We start from the raw sequence: 21,900 nt of genomic DNA on the forward strand, positions 1-21,900 counted from the left end.
CTTTCTAGTGCAAAAATGAGTATATTGAGGATGCAATCAATATGCTAAATCTGTTTTAGCAAGCTTCAGATTTAGTAAGGAATGTAGTTACTTTTGTTTGTAGCACCGATTCACCTACTTGGTGCTTTATTTAATAAAATTAATTTTTACCGATTAAAAACTTTTGTTTCAATACATTGTTTGATGCTTTTCTTTTTCTGTTTCAGTTTTGGTTCTCTCTTTTTGTGTTGACCAATGCTTCAGTACCAGTAACTATTTGGTTATATACTCATGTATTCTGCTACTATTGACAGTAAAATTTTGATCAATTGTTTTTGTAAAATGATGAATGACACAGCAGTTGAAATCTCTTATGACACTCTGGAACTCTGAATTTTATCCTAAGAAGAAGATCCATCATTTTCCTTGGGCCGCCATCCTCTTGTGTATTTCAAGTGCTGTATTGAATATCCCAAGGGTTGGCTGGCTGCATACAAAACACTTATTGTTCTTCGCATGGTGCTGTTAACCACAACAACAACAAAAGTATTAACTTGTGATAAATGATGAAAAGTGCATATTTTTTAGTATATTTGCATATTAATTTTTGTGTGTGTTGCGGGAGATTACATGATTTTTCGAAGTGAAATATACTCATTATGTGTTTCTTATGTGTAGAAACGAGTTTGGATGATAAATGATCAAAAGATGACAATTCGATACAAAAAGAAGAAATTAAAGGAGTGGGAGCTCGTCTATTCTCGTGCGTGGCACGAAGTCGGACGCGAAAAAGGAGAAAAGTTAAAGCACAAAACAGCGAAGCGAAGCAAAGGCACGGAGCGCTTCGCGAAATGGAAGAATCTCAAAAGCTGGATCCGCGTCAAATTCCGCGTCTAGACGCGAAGGCAAACGCGGATCCGCGTCTAGACGTGAAGGCAGACGCGGATTCCAGCTCTCCCATCCGAAGTTGGATTGAAGAATTCCGCCCCTCATCAACCCTAGGTCATATAAATACATCCTAAAACACCACTTTGAAAGGAGGAGACACTACTTTAGGGTTAGACAACACTCTTGGAGGCAAGAACACGCTAGGAGCAAGGAGGAAGATTCAACTACGAGTTTTTCCCCTTCTTCTTCCTATTTTTTATTGTTGGTCATGAATTTGAGTATTGTGTTTCCATATACTTTGATGAATAGCTAATTTGTTATCTAGGGTTTTGATGGAACCTTTTGTAGGATGAATTATTGTTATATTTTTATATAATTGAGCCGTTGGATTTCTCTACTTGTTCAACTACGTGTTTATTGTTGTTGATTGAATGGCCATCGATTGACTGTGCCTATTTATTATGTGTTTCTTGAGAAAGGATACATATTTAGGTGGTTGTTGAACAACGTCACTCCTAACATATGTGAGAAATTAATACATTGGGTTTAAAGGTAGGTTTAGAAATAACAAAGCCTTGATGTGGTCATAGTGAGCGGTTAGATGAAGCCAACTAGCGTAGTTCGAGAGAATATGTCTAGTAAATTATTGTAGTTGCTCGAGAGAGAATTACGGCACCTAAAGTGCTCACGATCAGTAGAGAATACATCGGCGAAATTGTAGGGAACATAGCTAGAAGGATTTCGACAACTGGGGAAATCATAACTCTAGACCTCCTTAATTTAGTCTCCAACCCTTTGTATCGTTAGTTGATAATTTTACCGCTTTGTAGTATTTTCTAGTTTAATAGTTAGAAATATAAATCTCAATCTTTATAATTTAGAAAATTGTTCAAACTTGTCTTCTTAGTGATATTAAACAGGTATAGCTAAGCCTTAGTTCTCTGTGGGATTCGACTCCGGACTTTTAGACCGGATTATATTTGCAGCGACCGCTTATCCTTTTTAGGACTAGAGTTGGGCGTGATCAGATACCGAAAACCAAATGAAAAATCAAAAGAAAGGTAAGACTAAAGCCTCCATTGGAGGTTCTATGACCAATCACTTTATGCATACTTCATGTTTTGGATATTATGTTCGATTCGTACGTCCTAGAACATATTCTTTCATAAATTGTTTAAGTATTTGATTGGTGCATTAATAACAATAACCTATTTTTTAAAGAGATCTACTAACATCTATGGGCTAAAAATATTTTATTTTTTTAATACAGGAAAAATTATATATTATGAAGAAATGTGCATTTGCATTTATTAGACATAGTGAATGTTTTCACTTTGGAGTTTATTGGTGGGGCACTCTTTTCCAATCTTTTGGTTAGGTACAGTACCTGATTATAAACTAAGAATGTAGTTAAGATGGCTTCTCTCTGAAGGCGCACGTTAAGCAGGACCGCTAACGTACGCCAACAACCATGAACAGCCATCAACGACGATTTGCGATGATGAAAAGGTCTACAATCCAAATTGAGGAATCCGTTAGTAGATTGGTTACACCAGAATCGGGAATTGAACAACAACTAGGTCCTCGACAACTTATCAATTGGATGTCGGGGATGGGAAGTGCGCCGAAAATCATGCAAACGGCGGCAATGAATGAATCTCTACCACCGGTGACAAGAGCTACCATAATTCCACCAGAAGCCTCTATCCCACCGGAATTAGGAATTACGACAACAGTGCGTAAATTGACTTACTCAGCAGAGCCAGCTAGATCTATGGCGGAGATAGTCAAAGGAAATAGAATGAAGGACCAAGGCATGCAATTGAAATTCTATCCATCGATGATAAAAGATGGAGTTAAGCTGGTTCAATTGAATCTAAATGAAGTGGAGCAGCAATGTCAACAATGGAAAAATGCCCTAATTGGATATGTAATTAGGGGAAATCCAACTTTTAAAGAAATGCTCAAGTTTGTATATGGAGTATGGACCTCAGTAAATACGCCAAAGGTACTGTTACATGATGATGATTACTTCCTATTTAGATTTGATTCGATAGATGATAAAAACTTGATACTTCAAAATGGATTGGTTCCTATATGGGTGATGTTCCCAGGACTACCAATACAGTTCTGGGATGAGGAAAACTTAGGAAGAGTGGCGAGCTATATTGGGAAACCACTGTGTACAGATAAGCTTACAACTCATGTTGACAGAAGTTCCTATGCTAGAGTTCTCATAGAGGTAGATATCACTCAAAATCTACCAGACGTTCTTCCTGTAATTGTGGCAGAAGCGAAAATTTGGGAACAAAATGTGGAGTATGAATGAAAGCCTACATTCTGCCAGGATTGTAATCATTTTGGACATATGACTGAGAAATGTCAACAAAAACAATCCCAACAGGAACAACAAGGAAAGAAACAGAACAAGAGGAAGAAGAAGGAGAAATGGGAATGGAAGATGAAGGCGGAAGAAGTGGCACCACCAGCTGCAACAGACCCTGAAACTAACAAGCCATATGCAAACTCAGAAGTGGCACCACCAGCTGCAACAGATCCTGAAACTAACAAGCCTGAGGTACCCCCAGATGCAAACTCAGAAGTGGCACCACCAATACAGGTGCAGTTATTCAGCAAAGGGAAGCAGGTTGTAGTTCACCATGGCTCAAAGAAGAAAGATCGAAAATATATTGATGCACTAGAGATAGCTAGAAGAAACCAGTATGCTCCTTTAAGGATCCTTGAGAAAGAAATAACTAAACAAGATGGAATAGAGGACCAATTGGTAGACAAAGGAACCAAGACAAGCAAACCACCCCCACCATGAATTTTGGCTCTTGGAATATAAGGGGGCTGAACAAGCCTCACAAGCAAAAAGAGTTTAAACTATTTTTGCTTACCAATAAGATAGATATGGTAGGTATCTTTGAAACCAAAGTAAGACAGTCAAAAGTTGAAGTGATTCAGAAAAAGTTTGGCACAGGGTGGCAATTTGTAGATAACTACTCAGAAGCACCTAAAGGGAGAATATGGATTGGGTGGAAGACAGTGAATGTGATAGTCTCAGTAATTCATGTTTTTAATCAACTCATCCATTGTCATATTCAGGACAGAACTACAAACTTCTACTGTTACGGGACTTTTATATATGGATTGCATACTGTTGCTGATAGGAAGCCTATGTGGGATCAACTTAGGGACATACATACCAAGACAAATGGGCCATGGATTATACTTGGAGATTTCAATAGTATACTCTCTGTTGGGGACAGAATTAATGGAGAACTAGTACATCAACAGGAGCTAGCAGACTTCCAATCCTGTATTGATGATATTGGTGTAGGGCAAATAACCAAAAGAGGATGTCAATTCTCTTGGAGCAATAAGAGGGATGCAGAGGATAGAATCTATAGTCACATTGACTGGGCATTTGGCAATCCAGATTGGTTCCAGATATGGGCAGGAATTGAAGCTGTTTATATGCTACCAGGAGTCTCAGATCATTCTCCCATAGTGTTAAATACAGAGGTGAACAGGCCAAAAGTCAGAAGACCTTTTAGACCCCTAACAGTACTTCTACAGCAAGAAGAATATAGAGAAGCAGTTAGTGCAGTTTGGAGAAAACAAATTCAGGGGATTGCTATGTTTAGGATATGCAGAAGATTGAAGATGCTATAAATCCAAACAAAGAACATTCACAAAGAGTATTCTTCCATCGATAAAAAGCTAGAGAACTTAAGGAAAAAGTTGGAGACAATACAAAGGGCATTAAATGATGACTACTTCAACCCAGTAATTATTGAGGAGGAGAAGCTGACTATTAAGTTGATAGAAAACTGGGATGCAGTTCAAGAAAGGGTACTTAGACAATAATTACTGGGTTGAAGTAGTCAGAGAGGTACTACTCAACCAGGCAGGTACCTCAGAGAGGTAAATTGCACCACTGTCACACTAATTCCTAAGGTGGATCATCCAACTTATGTGAAAGAATTCAGGCCAATTGCATGTTGCTCAACTCTATACAAGATTATTGCCAGGATCATAACAAAGAGATTAAAAGCAGTTGTGGACTACCTTGTAGGACCAACTCAATCTGCATTCATTGATGGAAGAAATATTTTAGACAATTTCATTCTGGCTCATGAGTTGGTAAAAGGGTATACAAGAAAAACAGTCTGGCCAAGATGCATTATTAAAGTTGATATTAGGAAAGCTTATGACTCAGTTGAATGGAGTTTCCTAAAACAACTACTGATTGAACTAGGGATTCCTCACAAGATGGTGACTCTGATAATAGAGTGTGCAACCACAGTAAATTACTCTCTGTTGATCAATGGTGGTATAACAACAAGATTCCCAGCAAAGAAAGGACTAAGACAGGGGGACCCTATGTCACCATATCTTTTTGTACTTGTGATGGAGTACCTAATAGAGCATTGAAACAGCTACAGAGTAACCCAGACTTTAACTATCACCCTAAGTGCTCTAAACAACACATCACGCTTCTGTGTTGTAGAGCGGATAAGATTTCAATGCAGCTTCTAATGAAATACTTTGAGCACTTCTCCTCTGTTTCTGGACTTAAAGCTAATATGGAGAAGAGCTCCTTGTATATTACTGGTGTCACTTCTGAGTTTAGAAAACACATCCTAGATGAACTACATTTCTCTCTTGGAAGCTTGCCTTTCAAATGCCTAGGAGTTCCTTTGTCTGCCACAAAATTGACTATCAATCAATGTATGCCCTTAGTGGAATAAATGGTGGCTAGGGTGAGATGCTGGTCCTCAAAGTTTCTATCATATGCAGGCATACTTCAACTGATAAAGAGTGTACTGTTTGAGATTCAAACCTACTGGGCCCAAATTTTTTTGCTTCCAAAAAAAGTGTTGAAGTTAGTCACAACAGTCTGCAGAAATTTCCTCTGGAATGGATCAAAGGAGAATGTCAACAGAGCACCAATTGCTTAGGAAACAGTTTGTCAACCAAGATCAACTAGTGGGTTAAATATCTCTGTAACACCCCGTACATTCGGACTAGGTGTGGATATGTTAAATGGGTATTAATTTGATATTTTAGACATATGAAGTCCTAGAGGGATGATTATTGAAGCAAGTAGTTGTTTCGGAATCAAGATGGAGAGTGAGGTGCATAAGATTCGACAAAATTGACTAAGTTTACAAAAGGTCCGTCTTCCAGCAGCAGTTAGTGAAAATGTGTAAGGAATTTGGGAAAATTCAAAAGATGAAAGTTGTAGGCCTTTGAAATATTATGGAGCACGAACGGATCTCTGTGCAAAAATTTATGTACATTTTACAGAACGGTATGCAATATGCGCGCCCTAAGCGCGCTCCTCCTGTGGCAGTGTTACTGCCATTTTGCGCGGTCAGGAGCGCGGTCAGGCCTACAGGTGCGCGGGGCGCTCATGGGAGGTCATTTTAAAGCACTACTTCGTCCCCCACAGCCCCAAAACACAAAAACTTGCTCTAGAAAGGGGAGCTCTCAAAAACCTAACTCCTTAAAGGTCCCTCCACCATCCAAGGTAAGTTTTAATGGTGATTCTAAGATGATTTCAATTTCCCAACATCTTATTAACATGTGTAAACCCTCCATATCATTAGATATTCGATTGGGACATCATTATTGAGAGAAGGAATCCTAGAACTCGAATTCAAGGGGATTGAACTTCAAAAAGGTAATATCTTCACCCTCTAATTGATTATAGCATTGGATTAATGATTGTAGACTACAAGTTCATGAGATATGAGTTGATGAGTTTGATAGAAAAGCATGAACAATTATAGGTTTGGCTTGTTGATTATTGATTATTGGTTAAGGGTGTTGTTTACCTTATGGGTGATAAAGAATGATGTTGATTATAACCATTTGAGACTTTACAATTTATCTAGGAGAAAGTGAATGGGTTATTGAGTGTAGAGACACCATTAATAAGGACTATGAAGCTTTATGTCACCAAGTGTTTGAGAAAATGCTTAAGTGATCAAAACATGAGAATTATTGCTAATATGGAATCCCTTTGACTTGTATTGATATAGATTAAAGTTAAAAGGGTCGGCGAATGTTGTATTACGCTCAAGAGCAGGAAGTTAAGGTATGTGAGGCTAACTCTCTATGTTTGGGAATTTTAATGATTCTCCCTACACTACGCTTCTTTTACGACGTTACCAATTGCCTCAGAAATATAGTTAAGCCTAGTTCCTTGAATAGTTGCAGAACTTCTATTCTCTAGCTTCGTAACTCGTTCATGACTTTCATTCCGAATGTTGTGAGCTCAGTGCGTAATCAATATAGACTTGTGTTTAATTCCCATGAGTCTCAGTCTAGATTACCAGCATGTCATAAATAGTTGAAGCATAAGTTTTCATAATCAGTTCATGAATACATGTCTCAGTCTAGCTCTATTCAGCATTCAAGTATCATGTAACTCAGTATGGTTTAGTATTTTAGCATCATGTATTTCAGTATGATTCTCAATTCCTGAATGTTGAACACCTGTATTTGGGCCTGAGGCCGTAGTTTATATGCTTTATGCATACTTGGTCCTGAGGCCGTAGTTTATGCTTTATGCATGTTTGGGACTGAGGCCGTAGTTTATGCTTTATGCATTTTGGGGCCTGAGGCCGTAGTTATGTATACGTATACTTGGGCCTGAGGCCGTAGCTTGTGCACATATATATTGGGCCTGAGGCCGTAGCTTATTCAGATAAACAGGTTGTTCATCATTCAGAAGAGGGAGTATTCATATCCTTACTTCCTTTGTTCAGTTTAGTTATCAGTTATCATTTCAGTTACCAGTTATCAGTTATCATTTCAGTTATCAATTACCAGTTATCGGTTCAGTTATCATTTTAATTATCAGTTATCATTTCAGTTATCAGTTATCAGCTATCATTTTAGTTATCAATTATCAGCTATCAGTTATCGTTTCAGTTTCTGTTTCAATAGTTATCATTTCAGTATCAATTATTAATTCTCAGTTATCAGCTCAGTTTCAGTTTCAGCATTTATAATTCTTTCTTTCAGTTGCTTTACATACCAGTGCAATTCAAATGTACTGACGTCCCTTTTGCCCGAGGCCTGCATCTCACGATGCAGGTAATGATTTACAGGTTGACGATTCAGAGCGCTAGGATTCTCGTACCAGCTATTTGGTGATCCCTAGTTCTTTCGGGGCATTATCATTATCTTACATTCTTCAGTATTTTCAGACAGTCAGTATTTTCAGTATTTCATTAGAGGCTTCATAGATTAAAGTGACAGTTAGACATAGTCGCAGGCTTTTCATATTAAGCTATGTTGGCTACAAAGATGTTTCAAAATTGCATTAGTATTTCCGCACTTTGATTTATACCATCCAGACTTTCATATACCAGCATGTGTTAATTTATCTTCCGCATTTAGTATGTTATGATATCACATGTTGATTCAGCCAGCCAGTTGGTTCGCTCGGTCGCATGTAGTCAGGCACCGGGTGCCGTATTACGTCCAGGCCTAGGTTCGGGGCGTGACATCCTCAACTTCACTTTATGGAATAAAGCAGCAATACTGAAATTACTATGAGCAATATCGCAGAAAAAAGACACTCTTTGGGTCCAGTGGATACAACACCAATACATAAAGGACAAGGACCTAAAGGCCATGAAAACACCAGGGCAAGCAAGTTGGGTGGTTAAGAAGATCTTTGAAGCTAGACAGTGGGTAACTCCTAATATGGACAGGCTACAAGGAATATGCAACTCAGAGAAAATTCAGCATTAAGAAAGCTTACATGGACAGTCTTCCTCAATATCCCAAAGTTACCTGGAAAAGCTTGATACTAAGTAAAGGTTTGATTCCAAAACATCAATTCACCCCGTGGATGGCCCTTCAGCAAAAACTGGCTACAATGGATAGAATTCGAAAATGGGGGATTCAAGTGCAAAGTGAGTGTGCTCTTTGCTCAACTAGTTCAGAAGAGACATTCAACCACCTGTTCTTTGAATGCCAATATTCCAAAATCATTTGGCAGAAGCTACTATTATGGACAGGAAAGCAGCGACAAGTGAAGTCATGGAATGAAGAAGTTACTGAACTGGCAAGCATGACAAGGAGTAAGCAGCCCAGAAATGCTATCTATGCTTTTCTATTTGCAGCTACAGTTTATAACATCTGGATGGAAAGGAACAGTAGAAGATTCAGACAAATTCAGAAGCCTCTTATATAAATACTGAAGGACATAGCCTTGCAATTACACATTGTAGGACAAAGATATTCCAATTGGCAGAATGAATTAGATAGATTGATAGATACCCACGCTAGAAGCTATTAATTTTTATGGTTCTATAACTGATACTCTTCCTAGAAGGTGAGCAGATATAGGACCTAGTACTGAAAGCAGATAGATCAGGAAGTTTTTCATAGGTTATTTTTGTAAGGATCCTGTCTCTATAGTCCAATGAGCAGGTGTGCTTGTAAATATTATACTTGGTTGAAATAAAAATTTTCTTTTGACCCAAAAAAAAAAAATTAATGAAAAAGAGAACCAAATCCTGTTTATTATCTGTTGACAATTGACATGTAGTGATTTCTCAGTGGCCGAGGATCTTTCGAAAACAACCTCTCTACTCATTTGAGGTAGGTATAAGATTTGCGTACACACTACCCTCCCCAGACCCCACTTGATAAATTTTACTGAATCGTTGTTGTTGTTGTTATGATTTCCCACATTTAATCTCACTGACTTTCTATTAGAAAACAAAAACGGAAAATAGAAAAGAAAATTAAAATGTCAAATGTTCCCCTAAATCTTCCTATGGTGAATTGAAAAAATAATTGATCATAAATTCTTTCGTTAAGTATGAAGCATCTCAGGCTCAAATATTAAAAACATACTAATAGCTAAATATAATGACCATCATATATTCATATTACAAGTCACGTATAGTTTTTCTTTTTTTGGTTTTTCACCTGATATTCGATACTCATTATAGAGCTCGATTAATCTAAATTCGTGTCGAAAAATCCCACTTTGAAGTAAAAAAATATTTGACAAATGTCATGTATAGTGAATGTATAAGTTATGAGCAGTGGCGTAACTAGGAATCTCGCCAAAGGTGTTCAAACTTTAAACAAGTCAATAAATTTTTTTATCAGTGAATGGTGTACCAAAATTTTAAAATCAATCAAAGCAATATTTAGTTAAACGATAAAAATACTTGTAATCGAACTATAATTTTATAAATCAAAATTAACATTAAAAAGACAATAATAGAAATTTTACTAAGCAGATATTAAAGGATAGAGAGAGTCGAGAGGATTTGTAGTCTGTGCTTGTACTCTGTAAAGAGCTTTTGTTGAAGAAATTTTTGTAGAGCTTAACTTTTAGATTATATAGTTTGTTTAAGAAATAAATTTTAATTTAAAAACTACTTTTAAGATTAGTTATTTGTCTTTATATAAATTTTAAGTTATGAGAGTTATTTTATTTAAAAATAATTAGATTGAAAAAGAGTCAAATAAACCATATATGCAGTGGTCTCCGTTTAAATTTTACAAACAAATTAAAATGGGCAAATAACTTTAAACCCGTAAACAACATATCACTGTGAACACTCTGGACCGCTGGATTGCCTCACTCAATTATGTTAAAGGTGTTCAAAATTTAATATATAATATATAATAATATTTGACTTGTATACGCAATATAATTTTTCGGCGAAGGATGGTCGACTTGACCGCCCTTGATATAGTGTGGCTACGCCACTGGTTGTAAGTGGAAGCTCTTTATTACGTTCTCATGGATATTCATTCTTGGCCGCTACCAAAATTAAATACACCTAATGGTAGGCATGGGAAAAATGATATAAAAGAGTTAGTCTGTTGGCTATGCTTAGAGTTTAATCAAAGTAAAGATAGAGAAAAAAACAAAAGGAAAATAATAGCACAATAGAAAAGTAGGTACGAGAGATTAATTAAAATACGAACACCACAAATAAAAAGAACAAAAAAGAGAATTTAATTTAATGGAATGGTCTTTTGTAACTGATGTTCAAATGTAGTGTCACTTTCTAGTCATAATTAAATGCTGGAAAATGCAACAGATTAATGGCTACATTTTTATTCTTATTTTTTATTCGATGTTCGATAATGTATTAGGGTTTCGACTCATCCAGATTCACTTCTCATTTTTTTTCTCTCTCTTTTTTTTTTAAAATTTGGATCATTTCTCGATTTGTGCGTGTCATCCTTGCGCAGGGGCCATGCTAATCTTCTCTGTATCGTTCCAATTTTATCGGATGTCCCCGAAGGGACGATTCACTTCTCATAAACGTTTCCTATTGGGATTTTTTTTTATTTTTTTTATTTTTAAAGCTTGAATCTAAAACCTTTAATTAAGGATGGATGGATCCAGGGGCAGATACACTTTGCAGTACGCGGCGTCACGTGATACTGCTTTGTCGGAATTTTTATTCAATATGTATATATAGATAGTATGCAAAATGAAAATATTGAGTACAATTAAATCTAAAAAATCGATACCAGCTTTTATTATAGTGATCTAAAAAATCGGCCCCTTTAAGTTGTCCTCAACGATCAAACAGACACCTCAACTGACGGCTTTACCATTGAGACACTTCAAGTGGCTATTAAATGTATCAAATAAACACCCGAGTGCATCAGACCATATGCGTGAGTTACACTTGCTAATGACGTGTCAAACGAATCAATCAAAAATGACACGTATGATTTATAATAGAAAAATGTACACGTGTAATTAACAACAAAAAGACATTGAAAAGGAAAGACTTCTTCCTTAGTTTCAATTAAACCAGCGCTCTGCCGCACCCCCACCAACTTACTCTTCTTTCTTCCTTTCACATATGTCTTCCCAAAAAACAGAACCCTTAATCCATCTTCTTCCTTCGATCTCCCCAAATAACAGAACCCTCAACCCTCATTTCACTTATGTCTTCCACCTAATCGTCATACCTTTCTCCAACTGAAGATCACCGAACTGAACCTCGACTTCAAGATTTCGAATCTTCTCAAACAAACATAGGATCTAGGCGGGCGTGTTCTGATATCGGGTTGGGTTCAGGAGAGGCTTGCTCCGAAAAACAAAGTGGTGAAGGAACTTGATGATGGATCTGAGAAGGGCAAATGAAGAAGGGGTCGTCGTCGAAGTCACTGGTGAAGATGACTCGGGGCGGAGCGAATCGGCTTGTTAAAGAATTGAACCGTTTAATGGACTTTTCTTTTTTGTGCTTCAAAAAAAATAATTGACCAACAAAGGCTCCGGCCAAACTTCCGGCTATTATTCCGGTGGTAGCTTAAAGAGGTGGAGCTGCTGAAATTTTGGGTGAAAAAGGATAATATTATTGCTGAGAGATTATTTAGTGAGAAAAATAATTTAATGTGGGACCCACTTCCAAAATTTAATTTAATTTAATTCTAAAATAAGAAAGAAAAAGTCTAATAAAACCTCACGCGCCGAAATGCAATTAAAATGCACGTAACTTGCCATGTCAATGTGAGTGTCTTCTAGATATACTTAATAATCACTAGAAGTGTTTCAATGGTAAAGCGGTCAGTTGAGGTATCTGTTTGATCGTTGAGGACAAATTAAAGGGACCGTTTATGTATTTCGCCTTTATTTTTTCAAATTTTGACATTGCTTACCAAAAATCTTGCGTACGCCCTGGATGAATCTTATTCATTTCACCATTACCGTTGGTGGTTAGTCATAACATCATCAAGTAGCAAAAAGACATACTTCGAATGCTCCAATATTTTATTTCACATACTATGAAAAATAAATATAGTCACACTAAACCTTGCTACTACTTGCCATTGTTGAACGCCTCCACAGATAGTGTCAAGAGTCAAGACTTTTAGCCATCATTATATTAATTGCTAGTATTTGAATATTGGGTTAAATAATCTAATTAATTCAATGTACTGACTTAAACTTATAGTTACATTTCAAGATTGGTTGGATACATGACTTACACTAATTAATAGTTTACTCATTATTTGTTTGTTTAAATTATGGTATCTTAATCATCGAATTCCATCAAATAAAATATCAAATCAAATTCCAAAAACAGAAAACATTTAATTAGTCGGTGCAACAAAAAAAGGGTTATACAGAGACTAAATGATGACATAATTTCTCCTTATCCCCTATCATAGGATTCGATAAAATAATTGAAGTGCGCGCAAAATAACTCGGGCTAAAGTATGAGATATATTAGAAAATATTGCAGGCTGCGGCACATAGAAATAACGCAAACATAAGCAAGCAGCCACAAATGACCATATCATTTTTATTATTAATAAATATCCACTTAAGTGTAGAAAAAGAATAAGTAAATAATTGTCAGTAGCCGTCAATCATTTTCTTCTTATATTATTAAAAATATTATTTTCATGTTTTTTTTTTCTTTCTACCATTCGACTGCAGTTTTGACAAGCAGTAGTCCATCATTGACTAGCTGGGACAGGGGCATCTAATTGCTTGAAAATCTCAGAGAGGTTGTTTTCGATAGGTCCTCGGCTGAAAAACGGATGAGAAAAAGTAATGACAACAAATAGGAACAACAACAAGATAAAAATATGACCGAACCCAAGAAAGCAGTTAAACTCCAGATAGAGTTGGTCTCAGTACATTGAAACTAAATGTAAGAAATAAAGGTAAATTGCTCTCTCCACATTATTTTGGGTAAAATCAAGTGCGGAATGAAAAATCTTTTTAAAATATTCAGATTAATCGAGCCAGTGAATATCATATATCAATTGCGGAAGTAAAAAAAGAAAAGAAAAAGTGACTGAATATTGTTAACTATGACTAGGCTAGAGGAACAAAGTTAAACTTTAGACTTTAAAAGAGATCATTATATAACTCAACAGAAAGTGAAAATTTCCAAAGAATTGTATATATAGTTTTTTAGTTCATCTGAGTGGAAGAGAGATTAATGTCTCCGTGTCATCAAATTTGAAGTCTTATATTTAGGGATCGTTTGGTACGAGGTATAAGAAGATATAGTGCTGGTATAAAATTTAATACCACGTTAATACTTTGTTTGGTTAGCAAACCAGGTATAAGTTATTCCGGGATTAAAATTAACACCGGACTAACTTATATGTTATAGAGGGTGGGGTAATTAGCACCGGGATAAGTTATACTTTCTTCTTAGAAATTATGCAATTATCATTTAATACAACATACCAAACAATGCAATTATTATTTTCTTCTTAGTTATGCATAACTAATCCCAGCATAAGCCGTATTCAAACCAAACGACCCCTTAGTGTGAGCTTTTCTTATTGAGAAGAAGCAGACTGCATATATTGCAAATGAAGAGGAGTTTGTCAAGAAATGACAAAAACAATTATTATAGTATAATGTAAGCAAGATATAAAAAAAGACAGAATTTTACTAAGCAGGTGTGCTGTCTTCACTTAATTATTATCCTACAAATAAATCAACAGGATTATTAATTGAGTTTTGGATTATATAATAACAGCAAAAATGTTTGCAGCTAGCCTAAGACATTTGGATTTGAGTTTGGACTACCAAGTTTTAGAAAACCTTTTGGCACAATATTTTGAGGAAAAGTTCTGTGCTTGGATTACAAAGAACATAGTTTGCAGCAGGGAGAGATTGAGGACATCTCTTGCTTTGATACAATAGTAGACCATAAATGAATCTAAGCACTGGCTAAATAACATACTCTTTTACAAGCTCTATTTGCTGATACACATTAAAGGTTGTGTCAGAATTGGAGTAGTTATTCCAAGAAATGTTTAGCCTTTTGAGATGAGAGAGTTGGAAGAGGGTGCTATTGGAATCAATCGTCCCTGCAAGCAGGCTGCAATTAAGGTCTAGTTCAATCACTTGGCCTGATATCTCATCACATTTCACTCGATCCTATAGGCAGTAAGCTGCGCTCATATTCCATGAAATTATTTTAGATAAGATTCTAACTATCGTAATGACAAATACTAGATGAGAGACCTACAGTAAGCGTTTTGTTGAATTTTAGTAGGTAAATGCTTTGATATTTGGGGCACAGTTGAGGTACGGACGAAGAAATCTTATCAAAAAAGAGCATGGTCGTCTAGTATTTGTGGTTAATATGGTAAGAAATCTTATCCAAAAACATTATCATGGAATATGAGCAGGGATTGCTGCCTATGGGAAGGAGTGAACTGTGATGAAATGTCGGGCCACATGATTGAACTTGACCTTAGTTGCAGCCTGTTTACCGGGGACAATCGATTCCAATAGCAGCCTCTTCCAACTCTCTCATCTCAAAAGGCTAAACTTTTCTTGGAATAACTTCTCCTATTCTCACATCTCAGCAGATAGATGACTTTAATTGTATCACTAAGGAAGTGGCAATTGCTGATACACATGTCAGAGCTGGGGGGTGGATTCTTCCAATCAAGTGCTGGTCGTGAGTCACTAGTCAGTCACCAAATAATCCCTTTGGGCTTGCCAGAACTGCACTTTGTTAACTAAACATTGTAGGCTAGAGTCCAAGTAATCAGCGTGCTATACAGATGCATTTGCCGCCTTTGCCTGGTGTCAAGAATTTCCTGATAAGGACATGACCACATGAGCCAAATATTAGACACAGAAAATACAACCTTTAGCTAAGCAAATAAAATGAATTTAATGATATATCAACAATGGTTGTTTGTAAGGGAGGTCAATTATAACATTTAGCTAAGCAAGCTAATTAATAAAGCACTTCATAACATTTAAAAGTATTGCTGGAACCTAGATTTATTCAGCTATAGATCTACCAAAGTAGCTAATGAGTAAAGTGAAGAACTTAAGGTTAGAGAGCACACCGTTAAGTCAGAGTTTTGAAGCCCTCCCCTATGATCATGTATAGGAACTGATCCTTCTCCACTCTGGTATTTGTTTCTATATTCTGTCTGAGCTATACCACCGTCATCTTTTGATTTTGACCTTTGACTTTTTCTGTACCAAAGACCATAAATTTTAATCTTGGGCCAGGTCTTCCCGAAACCTCATTGTTTTAAATTTCTTCTGGTGTATCAACCTCAAATACAATCTAAGTGATCTGCTTCTGGATGTTGTAACATTTAACAGTTCCAACCAGAGCAAGTGATTCAATAATGGCCTGCAGAAGTAGCTCGGGGAAATCTTCGACATGAGCAAGTCCATGATTGTTTTGCACTGAATTCAAAACCCTACCAACTATCTGAAGAGGAGAATAAGAAGACAAAATTATGATACTGCCAAGTATTTACCCTATGCAGTTGATTCGATGGACTACAATAATTTACATGATTGGCAATAAGAGACCAACCTTTCGTGCATAGCCACCAAAGGCCACACCAGCGATCAAAGCATTTGGTGAATGTAAGGAACTCGAGGGAATTTTCTCATAATCTGAAGCCTCTGAAGAAATGTGCAAATTGATATAAAAATTTCAGTGCTGTGAGGAACATGAACTTAATAAAGTGAGGACTGTGGAGTTAATACCATGTATGGTTGTTGTTTGGAATAATCTCTCCTTTTTCAAACCCTCTATGGTGTGAGCATTTGTACCACCCGCCAGTTGAAGGAAACCTATGGCGTAGGAAGAATCTTCAAGTTGCACCAGCGAGTATTTTATAGCAACAATGAGTTGTTGCAAGCAGTAGCAGACGAATTATTTGTATGCGGATACCTTTAGGCTTGTTTCCAGCAGAGGCCAATTTTCGTGCAAAAGCAATTGCATCTCTCGTGGCACCTCGGCCAATATCTCCACTCATAGGTCGACCATCCAACTTCAATCATGATAATAATTGGAAATTGTGAGAAATATCTTTGGAGAGTCCTAGCTTCTAAATCACTATTGCAATAGGACGCATGATCTGCACCTGCCATAAGTTTAAGCATTGTATGTTGGTTTCCATTATGGAGTACATAGCTTCCATCGCTGATATGGTTGAATCTCTCAAATCTGGAAAGCTAACCTACAGGAAACCAAGATAAAAACAAATTATTAACTTACTTTTTTGAAATGGAATAATTTTTTTAAACTTACTAGGTGATATTATTTAATTTAGCCATCAGAGATCAGAAAACGAATAACAGCTTCACATACTGCCACGAGCTTCAGATTTGCAGTTGAGTTCCCCAACCCAGTCCAGAGTTCTCTAAATACTGCAGGCACCCTATTCCAAAAATGAGAATGCAGATAAGATACAATTGCTAGCTACAAAATGATGCCGCTTTGATAATGTGACCTCGACTCTTGAAAACCATGGAAGTAGAACTTTTATCCTTAAAAACTTACGAAATAGAACCACGTCTACATTTTATTTGTGATTTGTTGTTAAAAAATTTAGGAAAACAAAAGTCAGAGTGTATTACAATTTACAACAATATATCTTGAGTAGGTACCTATTCTACGGGTTAAGTTTGTGCTTCAATAGAATAAGCAGTGAAATTCACACATGAATGATTTCGGAGAATATATTAACCAAATATTTTTTATGCTAACCTTCCACTGGTATGAATTTCTATGGCATCAACATCATCCCTTTCAAGAAGTTTAGCTGTAGCAGTAACATCTCTCACATATGTAATAGCACCTAAATCAACAAAATATTTTTTCATGAATGCAATGTGCACGTAAAAACAACAATGCTAACATTAAAGGGAACAGAGGTAATGGTGAAAATAGATGAGCAGCAGCATGCAAAAACCATGGTGACAGAGAGAGAAATAGATTTTTTTTGGTTTTAGGGGTCGAGGGGGGAGGGGTGGTGGTGGTGGTGGTGGAGAGAATGACCAGATTAATGGAACTCACTTATTTTGTCATAAGGACAAACCGGAAGGCAACGACCACAACCGTAACAGCGCTCAGCCAAAACTCCGCCCTGCTATAGTTACAGATGTAACGATTAGAAATGAACATGAATAAACTTTAAAATGAATATAACAGGGGATAGCCACAAGGTTAAGTGTATGATAGATAAAATCAAGGGAATTGGAAATGGAAAGAACCTTTTGCAATATTGCATTAGCAGGACAGACTTTCTCACAAGGTCTTGTGCAATCCTGAGGGCAATCATCCGGATCAAATTCTGCCACAATATCATACGAAACAGGAGTATCAAATTCAATCGTCTTATTTTGGAATACTTCCGGTGATCTATGAGTAATCCTTCATGGTAAAAATACAACCTCAGGTCTTTGAGCTAATTTTCTCAGCACCATTCATTTTTGTACATAAAGGGTTGCTGTCTTCACATTTTATGAGATTGACAAATAATAGACTCGATTGAAAACGAACTTGCATTATAAGCTACTCTGTTTGATAAACTAGAGTAGTTTTAAGCTAAATTCTTCTCCTCAGGTGGTTCTTTGTTCAAATTTTTGGAAAATACTTTAAAGCTCACTAAAAGACTGACATTAGGAAGGCTGAATACGGACGACAAGTTCTTCAAAACAAGAATATCCAAAGTAAAAATATACTCAATCAAGTTAGCATTTCACAGTTTCTAATGCTTCAGAAGATTATACACTCCAATCAGAAGCCTATTATTTTTTAATATACCGAGAAACCTTGAGGGTCAGTAGCGCATGGTTCAAAACTCGGTGGATAACCGGCCTACCCCTCTAACCTTCTCCACTTAAATACCATATTTTTGGCGACAGCAGGTTTTTGTCTACGGCAGGGTCCAATCAGAAGCCTACTTATACTAAACAAAAGCAAGAAATGATTACCCCTACATCAGGTAACCAAGATTATTGAGTCTCAGAGAAGACAAATGGTGATCGGAATCAGGGCGTGGGGAGAGTTACCAGCTTTACGAAAATGAAGATCTTCATCGTCATTAACACTGATCATTATCCAAGGCCTGCGAATGGGCACAATGGCTCTGGCTGCTTCTACTCCTTCGCTTACAGCATTCACCACTGACGCCTCAGCAGCACAGTCGATGCAATCAACTACAATCAACACACAAACTCACCAATCCAATCCTACGCAAGAAGTACTAGTGCCAAAACTATAAAGAGACAGTTAATGATTCTTTTTTCACCTCCAGCAAGAGTATAAACCAGAGAAAGGTTCCTGATGTCAACCAAATCCTACAAAAACCAATAAAGATACAATTGCTCAAATAACTTAACATGTCTATGCATTTTGTATAATCTTCAGACTTAGTTTGTACTAGCTCCGTTACACTTTATATGACGGTATTCGACTGCAGATGGAGATTAAGATGCGAACTTTGACTATATATATGTGTATACATATAATATTAGTGATTATTATAACAGAAAAAGGATCAGTGATAGTAGAATAATATTAAAATGCTACTACTACAACAACAACAAAAAGAACCCTCAAACCCAAACTAATGGTTCATTTATTAAAATAATGATTGAAATCAGTTTGATAGATAAACATATCATCAAAGTTCAAAATTTAAATAGTATAATGAATTTGAACTTTGCTAAGTTGTGAAACTTATAAAAACTGAAATAGTATCAAACATTTTGAGTCAATCCTTAAACGAAAGAATGCCATTTAAACTGGGATTGGGGTACTTGAATTTGAATATACATACTCCCTTTATCCCAATTTATGTGGCATTGTTTGACTAGGCACAGAATTTAAGAAAGAAAGAATTTTTTTTAAACTTGTGGTCTAAACCAAGTCGTATACATTTTCTGTTTTTGAAAGTTCCCAGGGAAGCCCGCAACCTCTACCATTCGGGTGCGTACTGGGTAACCTGCTCACTGTGCAATAGCTCACAAACCACATAGGAGACATAAACCGCACAAGGCAAGCCCGGTGCGACGAGCTCTGACTAAGGACATGGGTGGATGTAGAGTTTGGTCACCAGGTTTATCTGAACCCAGTACTTTCGAATCGGAGCATATATTTATGCGTAAAAATTCATTAAAATTGCAATAAATGATAGGTCTGAACCCACAATTTTAAGAATATAATGGATTTAATGCAAAAAATCTTAAAAGTTGAACCCATAGAAGCTAAACCCTGGATCCGCCTCTGACTAAGGAGGCTGCTGGCGAGGGGAATCGATCCCAGATGTGGGAAACCACTCGCCCAACAAACTCAACTAACCCTTGAATACTGTAAAGGTGAATTCTTTTAGAGTAAATGAGCGGTTAGGTGAAGACCTCAAAGCTAGCACCACAAATGAGCTTGACCCAATTGCCCTTTTGCAGAGATTCAACAGGAGAATTAGTGATTGAAGGAATCACTGTTTTCTTTATGATGCTTTTAACTTTTTCAAGATCATTGTAGTTGCTGGAATTAAGCGGAGCTGTAATAGAGAAACCAGATTAATTCAAAAAGAATTAAAGAGAATAATAATACTAGCCGGAGAAGTATGGAATAGAGAGAGTACCTCGCAATTTGGTGCCAAGTGAAGCACAGCAAGGGATGCTCAGAGCCATCATCTTGTTACAATAGTAGCTCCTTTTGGCTAAAATCTGTTATTACTCCATTTGTTATCTGAAAAATCTCAAAGTTTTTGAAATTACAGGATCACGCCCTTTAACTGTTTGAAAATAATATTACTAACCCCTCTATTTTATCGCAAAAATAATATTAGTAACCCCTCTATTTTATGGAAGTATAGTTTTTTTTTTTTTTTTTGGTTAACTCCATTTTATTGGTTTCGCACCATACACTTTTTGAAAGCCGATTAATTTGGCTTTGTGCCGAAAAATTTCACTTCAGGATAAAACGTTTCTTGTCGAAAGCAATTACACACTCATAACTAACACTCTGTTTGGATTATTGTTCTCCATCGTTTTATAATGTATTGTATTGTATCGTATTGTATCGTATTATATTGTATTGTTTTATGAATACAATGTCTGGATAGATTATATTATTTGTTATTGTTAAATAATATTTTGCTGTTTGTTTTTACTGTATCGTACTGTACTGTAACTGATAAGTTTACTAAAATATCCTCAATTATTTAAATATTAAATTTATCAAAACTTATGCATAAAAATAATTTTAAAAAATAAAACAAAAGAGCATGTTTCATGGGTGGTACAGAAGATCTTCAAAGCAAAGAGCATGTTTGAAAAAATAGGTCTCCAGGAAGCTGATGTAGCTGCTATGACTAAATACTCAATAAAGGATGTATATGGAGCCTATCATAGGGAATTCCCAAAAGTCCCTTGGAGAAGACTGGTCTGCAACAACAATGGCCATCCTAAATGGACTTTCATCTTATTTTTGGCTCTTCACAGAAGGTTACAAACTAAGGAGAGGATAGCATGTTGGGCTAATCTAGAAGATATAGACTGGGTGTTATGCAAGCAAGAAAATGAAGATATAGACCACCTACTATTCGAATGCACTTATGCTCAACAGGTATGGTCAAAACTCCTAACTTGGCAAGGCATAAAGAGAGATGTATGGAACTGGAAGAATGAAATACAATGGGCAATAGAAAATACCACAAGGAAGACTGCTTACCAGGAGATATACAGAATGACACTAGCTTGTGGAGTGTATCATATATGGCAGGAAAGGAATGAAAGGATATTCAGAGAAAGCATCAAATCAGCAGACCAAATAGTGAAGCAGGTGATAAGAGAAATCCATGTGAGAGCTCGCAAAATAAGCAGATTAGATAGATACATGAAAGATTTGAATTTTCATCCTTAGAAGATAGAAATATGTAAACAAAGTTGATAGAGATAGCATACAGCAAGTTTGGGAGCTCCTTGTCCAAACTGCTGATTCTGGCGGAAGCATGTAAATGATTTGAGATGATATAAAATATAAATAATTACCAAAAAAAAAACTTAATAGCTCAAAAAAAAAAGGAGGCAAAACACCTTAAGAAAGCAGAACAAAGGTGAGACAGAAGAAGGCAAAACACAGCTAATTAGAATTGAGTTAAAAGCAAATTAGGAGAAAAAATAAAATAGAAGGCGGCAAAACACCTTTAACGTTGGCGGCAGAAGTTTTGGAAAAAAACAAAGTAGGTTATAGGTTTGAGATTTGG

The 21,900-nt window shown here is 36.4% G+C and overlaps 1 protein-coding gene across 2 annotated transcripts; it reads right to left on the reverse strand.

Moving 5' to 3' along the window:
- Positions 14,298–20,358, reverse strand: LOC109235727. 2 transcript variants are annotated; one of them, XM_019401950.1, is made up of 14 exons: positions 20,275–20,358; positions 20,045–20,190; positions 18,937–18,985; positions 18,698–18,844; positions 17,897–17,976; positions 17,700–17,769; positions 17,391–17,481; positions 16,992–17,061; positions 16,765–16,860; positions 16,572–16,671; positions 16,385–16,471; positions 16,209–16,300; positions 15,724–16,100; positions 14,298–15,465 (listed from the first exon to the last, which is right to left on the reverse strand). In XM_019401950.1, the coding sequence occupies exons 1-13, from the start codon at positions 20,324–20,326 to the stop codon at positions 15,951–15,953; spliced, it is 1,230 nt and encodes a 409-aa protein (XP_019257495.1). In that variant the 5' UTR covers positions 20,327–20,358; the 3' UTR covers positions 14,298–15,465; positions 15,724–15,950. The 2 variants fall into 2 exon arrangements, with proteins under 2 accessions (XP_019257495.1, XP_019257493.1); XM_019401948.1 differs by having other exon boundaries at positions 17,700–17,772.

Source organism: Nicotiana attenuata, chromosome 12 (assembly GCF_001879085.1).
Source record: "Nicotiana attenuata strain UT chromosome 12, NIATTr2, whole genome shotgun sequence".
NCBI lineage: Eukaryota > Viridiplantae > Streptophyta > Magnoliopsida > Solanales > Solanaceae > Nicotiana > Nicotiana attenuata.

Coding starts and splice junctions, on each gene's coding strand:
- LOC109235727 (XM_019401948.1), bottom strand. CDS start 20,326: ATGATGGCTCTGAGCATCCCTTGCTGTGCTTCACTTGGCACCAAATTG. Junction 17,062..17,390: donor GAAATTCATACCAGTGGAAG/GTTAGCATAAAA, acceptor TTTTTGGAATAG/GGTGCCTGCAGTATTTAGAG. Junction 16,101..16,208: donor TTGGTGGCTATGCACGAAAG/GTTGGTCTCTTA, acceptor TCTCCTCTTCAG/ATAGTTGGTAGGGTTTTGAA.